This window comes from Cricetulus griseus, chromosome 4 (assembly GCF_003668045.3).
Source record: "Cricetulus griseus strain 17A/GY chromosome 4, alternate assembly CriGri-PICRH-1.0, whole genome shotgun sequence".
Classification (NCBI taxonomy): domain Eukaryota; kingdom Metazoa; phylum Chordata; class Mammalia; order Rodentia; family Cricetidae; genus Cricetulus; species Cricetulus griseus.
Window position 1 is genome coordinate 216,682,117 of NC_048597.1, and position 5,789 is coordinate 216,687,905.

The window sequence follows — 5,789 nt, forward strand, 5'->3', positions numbered from 1 at the left end:
GTGTGTGTGTGTGTGTGTGTGTGTGTGTGTGTGTGTGTGTGTGTATACCATGTTATGTATCTGGTACCCATAGAGGCCAGGAGATAGGAAGTTGGATGTCTTGGGAAAGGAATTATGGATGGTTGTGAGCTGCCAAGTATGTGCTGGGAATGGACACTGCCTTCACCCCACCCCGCCCTTCTTGAAGAGCAGCCTTAACTGCTGAGCCATTTCTCCAGCCCCACATATGTATTGAAGCACTGACAGACATGTACCATTAGTGGCATCTAAACACATGTATATGAATATAAATACTTCTGCAGAAACTTAGATTGTGTGTTTTTATTTGAGACATTATTGAAACCAGGCATTGGTCTATGTAACATAGGTTCCCTGAGTTCTCAGCTACCGTTAGTCCCTCCCCTCCCTCCCTCCCTCCTTCCCTCTTTTTGATTTTTCAAGACTGGGTTTCTCAGTAGCATTGGAACCTGTCCTGGAACTTGCTCTGTAGATCAGGCTGGCCTGGACTCACAGAGATCCCCCTGCCTCTGTCTCCTGAGTGCTGGGATTAAAGGCGTGCTCCACCAACGCCCAGCTTATTTTCTCCATTCTTTCTCTGTTTTCTCTCATTTCATCCCAGATCTGCATGCCAGTCTTCCCTGAAAGTTCTTAGCCTTTCAGCAGTTCCCATATTTCCTCTGAGTGTGAGTGTGGAAGTGGCTCTTTGAAACGTGGACCTTCCCTGATAACACCTTGTAGTCTTAGGGACTTGTTAGTTATCATAGGGGTAGAGGCCCTCAGTATGGAGGGTCAGTGGAGTTGACTCTTGCTCAGGCACTGTCTCTCAAGTACTCTAATGTACTCTCTGCCACTGGGCAAGCGTATTCCTCTTTTAGGCCATAGGTCCTGTTCTTCCTCATCCCAGTAGACTCCATTACAGGACTAAGCTCTTCCTGGGCTGAGAAGCAGGCCTAGGGAAAAGGCTTATCTCATGGCATCTTTATGGTCTTTATCACTAGGTAATTAAGAATCGTTTCCATCGTGTTTTCTTACCCTCCCACTCACTGGACGCTGTGTCCCCAACTGACATGCTCCTCTGCTTTGAGCTGCTCTCCCCAGAATTGGCTAAGGAGCGGGTAGTGGTGCTGGAGGTGCAGCAGGTGAGTGGGGCCAGCCTGATGCCACAGGGCCCTGGTGGGGGCTGGTCACTCCTGCCTGGCTTTGCTGAGCCAGATGACCCACCCTAGCGCCCCCAGGTACCCAGCATCCCTATCTCCAAGTGTGCAGCCTGCCAGCGGAAGCAGCAATCAGAAGATGAAAAACTGAAGCGTTGTACCCGTTGCTACCGTGTGGGCTACTGCAACCAGTGAGGAACCCCATGGCCTTCCCTTCCCATTTTCTCCACCTGTTACTTGCTGCTCTGCCCTCCTCTCCACACAGGCACACATTTTAAGCCCTCCACCACTTGTCCATTTTATCAGACCTTGGGGGAGGCAGGGCTGGCATACTTAACTCCCAGAGCTCCAGATAAGCCCCTAATATATAGTTATAGCACTTAGGGGTAAAGCCCTAGTCTTACCTTCTCCTTCCCTCCAGGTTCTGCCAGAAAACCCATTGGCCTGACCACAAAGGCCTCTGCCGCCCTGAGAACATTGGCTACCCCTTCCTGGTCAGTGTTCCTGCCTCACGCCTCACTTACTCCCGTCTTGCCCAGCTACTAGAAGGCTATGCCCGGTAAGAGCTCAGAGGACTAGTAAGGGTGGGGAGCAGAGGTGCCCAGGTGTCAGCCCAGCAGGTCAGAATTCTTATTTGCCTTGTTGTCTGCTGCCAGATACTCCGTGAGTGTATTCCAGCCACCCTTCCAGCCTGGCCGTATGGCCTTGGAATCACAGAGCCCTGGCTGTACCACATTGCTTTCAAACAGCTCCCTGGAGGCTGGAGATAGTGAGAGAGAACCCATTCAGCCTTCTGAGCTCCAGTTGGTTTCTCCTGTGGCTGAGGGGGATACAGGGGCTCTCCGTATATGGGCACCCCCTGATCGGGGTCCTGTACCTAGCACCAGTGGAATTTCTTCTGAGATGCTGGCCAGTGGGCCTATTGAAGGTTGTTCGTTGCTTGCTAGTGAGAGGGTGTCCCGGCCTGAAGGTAAGATCTGCTGAAATGTTTTGGATGCTGCAGTAAAAAGTTGGGGAAGGTTGTTTAGATCGTAGTGGACAGATAAGCATCGATTATCATGCTTTGTCTTAGCTGCTGTGCCTGGATACCAACACTCAAGTGAAGCCATGAATACCCACACACCCCAGTTTTTCATCTATAAAATTGATGCATCAAACCGAGAGCAGCGGCTTGAGGACAAAGGTGTCTGGTGCTGTGGGTGGAAATTGTAGGGTAGCTTGGGTTGGCTGCTATGCACAGCTGCATGACTCCTGTCTCTGCTCATCCTCAGGGGAAACACCACTGGAGCTAGGTGATGATTGTAGCCTGGCTCTTGTGTGGCGCAACAATGAGCGCCTACAGGAGTTTGTGTTAGTAGCCTCCAAGGAGCTGGAGTGTGCTGAAGATCCAGGCTCTGCCGGAGAGGCTGCCCGTGCTGGCCACTTTACCCTGGACCAGTGCCTCAACCTCTTTACTCGGCCTGAAGTGCTAGCACCTGAGGAGGCCTGGTGAGGATGGGGCAGCAAGCAGGTAGTGGGGCAGGGTGGAGGAAAACTTGTGGTTCTGACTTTTTCTGTCCCCTACCAGGTACTGCCCACAGTGCAAACAGCATCGTGAGGCTTCCAAACAGCTGTTGCTATGGCGCCTACCAAATGTACTCATTGTGCAGCTAAAGCGCTTCTCCTTTCGTAGTTTCATTTGGCGTGACAAGATCAATGACTTGGTGGAGTTTCCTGTTCGGTGAGCAATGAGTGAGCCCTGGTGACTGTGGACAGGGAATGGGGACCACATGGGGCATACTAAGTGCCTCACCCTTCTCTGACTGGGACTACAGGAACCTGGACTTGAGCAAGTTCTGTATTGGCCAGAAAGAGGAGCAGCTGCCTAGCTATGACCTGTATGCTGTCATCAACCATTATGGAGGCATGATTGGTGGCCACTATACTGCCTGTGCACGCCTGCCCAACGACCGCAGTAGCCAGCGCAGTGACGTGGGTGAGGGCACACACAACCAGGAGGATAGGTGGTGGGGTGGTGGTGCAGGCTGTGTTCATACTCTTCCCGCCCTACTGTAGGCTGGCGCTTGTTTGATGACAGCACAGTGACAACGGTAGACGAGAGCCAGGTGGTGACACGGTATGCTTATGTGCTCTTCTACCGTCGGCGGAACTCTCCTGTGGAGAGACCCCCCAGGGCAGGCCACTCTGAACACCACCCAGACCTAGGCCCTGCAGCTGAAGCTGCTGCCAGCCAGGTGAGGCACGGGGGAGGCCTTACAGGCTAGTTGGGGACAGGGCTGGAGAACATAGCTTTCTTTCCTTGAGTTATAAACCCTTCAAGCATACAGAAGTTAGAGATGGGGTTCCTTGACATTCGGGCCTCACCTAGGGGCATCCTGGAAGATACCCTAGGAACACAGTCAAAGGTGTACATATAAAAACATGTTGCCACCAGTGTGCACAAAATTACAGGTCAGAGACCTGCCCTGAACCTCAGCAGGCATGGTACTAAACATGACTTCTAGCTCTTCCCCACATTCTTCATGTGCCAGCCTCGAGACTCTCCTGTGTGATCACCCTTGTGCTGTGTGTACTCAAGACACACATCCCTGTCAGAGATGGCTGTCATCTCCAGTGGCTGTCAACTTCCTGTGGTGACAGCTGTCCCCACTGAACCTTCAGAGTCTTCTGTCTCATTTGCTGGCAGTGTTCATAGGTCCATGAGACGGTCACTTCACTTTCTAGACCATCAACCTCCTTTCTGTCACCTATACTCCCTTGAGACCTCTCTGTCAGGCTCGAGAGACACCACACAGTGGTCAGGATCTGGACATGGGTAATCCTGAGGAGAATGCCATGGGTTGGCTACTTATCCTCTGTAAGCTGGTCCCTTCTGTGGGAGGTTTGAACTAAAGTCTGACCAGGTAACTCCACTCCCTTGCCTGTGAAAAGCTAAATGTGGATGGAAAGCCGTCTGGAGGAAGTCAAAGGTTGTCAGGATTCTCATACCTAATGCTCTGCCTACTTCCTGCTACTTGATCTGGAACGTGGGGGCTTAGGCCCAGTCACCTTGACGTGACTGTCTTGGCTAGGGGGTCTCAGGGAAACTGGGGCCTCCCCATCCTCTGGGTGCTGATGGCCCTTTCCACATACCATAGGCTTCCCGGATTTGGCAGGAGCTCGAGGCCGAGGAGGAGATGGTGCCCGAGGGGCCTGGGCCTCTGGGTCCTTGGGGGCCCCAAGACTGGGTGGGGCCCCCGCCACGTGGCTCTACCACACCAGACGAGGGCTGTCTGCGATACTTTGTCCTGGGTACCGTGGCGGCTTTGGTGGCCCTTGTGCTCAACGTATTCTATCCTCTGGTATCTCAGAGTCGCTGGAGATGAGCTCACCTGCAGGCACCTCTTGTGAGCTGGCCTACCTGCCTGCTCACCAGGCCATGCCTACCTTTGTGGTGGGGAACAACTCTGGGCTCTGGGCCTCAGTGTATGTATGTGATGGGAGATCTGTGGGGACTCCAGCCTCTGCAGGGGCAGAATATCCTAGGGTATGTGTCCATCCAGTTGTCTGTTCCTCCTGTTTCTCTGACCCTTGTCCTAGGGCTTGGCCCTGCTGGAACTATTTCCTGTATTTAAAGTGTTAATAAAGTGAGTATTCAGGCCCGATCTCGTCTCTCTGTCTAAACGCCGCTGCTGTCTGCGCCTGCCTAGGGGCCCTCCCTTGGGTGCCGGGGCTCTGAGCCAGCACCCCCGGGATGCCAGGCAGTATGCTGGGCAACCCCCAACCCCTGTCCTCGTATTCTGTTGCAGGGACTAGGCCCTGGCCAGGCCCCCGAGGTGGCCCCCACGCGGACAGCCCCTGAACGCTTCGCCCCCTCTGTGGACCGCCCAGCCCCCACGTACAGCAACATGGAGGAGGTCGATTAGCAGGTCCCTGGCTGATGGAGGGACTGGGTTTGGGGATCCCCTTCAGAAGGCCATCTCTTTGCCACTTTTCCTTCTGTCACTCAGAGGACACTGGTTCCACCAATGGGAAGTTGGGGGGCGTGATTTGGGGGTGGGAACCTCACAAATTGTGACCATGTCAACTTGGTCCCCAGATTAGTGGGCCTTGGCTTTTTCAGCTGCCTTCAGTGCTGCGTGTTTCTGAGTTGTACCTTTGATTCTTTCTGACCTGCATTATAAACATTATAATTTTATTCTAAAAATTGTAATTTTTTTGCATTTTGGAAGTGATTGCTGCTGTTTAAATATATTTTAAAAATAAATAATAAATAAGCAGACTTAGTGACTGATCCACAACATGTGGCTCCCCCCCTCCCTCCCTCATTATCTGGAATATGTGTGTGTTTGTATTCCTCATTATCTGGAATATGTGTGTGTTTGTATTCCTCATTATCTGGTATATGTGTGTGTTTGTATTCAAGATCCTGACCTTCTCTGATCTGATCACAGCTCATTTTCTCTGGGTCATTGTAGGACTTTAATTGTTGCTATGACAAACTGTCTGCCAAAAGCAACTTAAGGAAGAAAAAGTTTATTGAGGCTCATCATTTGAGGGTACAGTGGTCATGGTAGAAAAGGCATGATACAGTTGGTTTCATTACCTCTGATGTAAGGAAGCAGAGAGCAATGAGTGCTGGCAGCTCAGCTCACC

The 5,789-nt window shown here is 52.1% G+C and overlaps 1 protein-coding gene across 10 annotated transcripts in view; it reads left to right on the plus strand.

Annotated features, from left to right (window-relative positions):
* The window catches only part of Usp19 (ubiquitin specific peptidase 19), a 12,077-nt gene extending 6,650 nt beyond the window's left edge, over nt 1-5,427 (plus strand). For 4 of the 10 annotated variants that reach the window (XM_027414575.2, XM_027414577.2, XM_027414576.2 and 1 more), the window contains exons 18-27: nt 999-1,139; nt 1,227-1,345; nt 1,576-1,713; nt 1,811-2,124; nt 2,227-2,337; nt 2,426-2,642; nt 2,722-2,874; nt 2,969-3,129; nt 3,210-3,388; nt 4,943-5,427. In XM_027414575.2, coding sequence (XP_027270376.1) covers nt 999-1,139; nt 1,227-1,345; nt 1,576-1,713; nt 1,811-2,124; nt 2,227-2,337; nt 2,426-2,642; nt 2,722-2,874; nt 2,969-3,129; nt 3,210-3,388; nt 4,943-5,059 — 1,650 coding nt within the window. In that variant the 3' untranslated portion in view covers nt 5,060-5,427. Of the gene's footprint in view, nt 1-998; nt 1,140-1,226; nt 1,346-1,575; nt 1,714-1,810; nt 2,125-2,226; nt 2,338-2,425; nt 2,643-2,721; nt 2,875-2,968; nt 3,130-3,209; nt 3,389-4,291; nt 4,799-4,942 lie in introns of those variants that run through there. The other 6 variants (XM_027414570.1, XM_027414573.2, XM_027414572.2 and 3 more) reach the window with 3 other exon arrangements.
* Nucleotides 5,428-5,789: the final 362 nt, after the last annotated feature.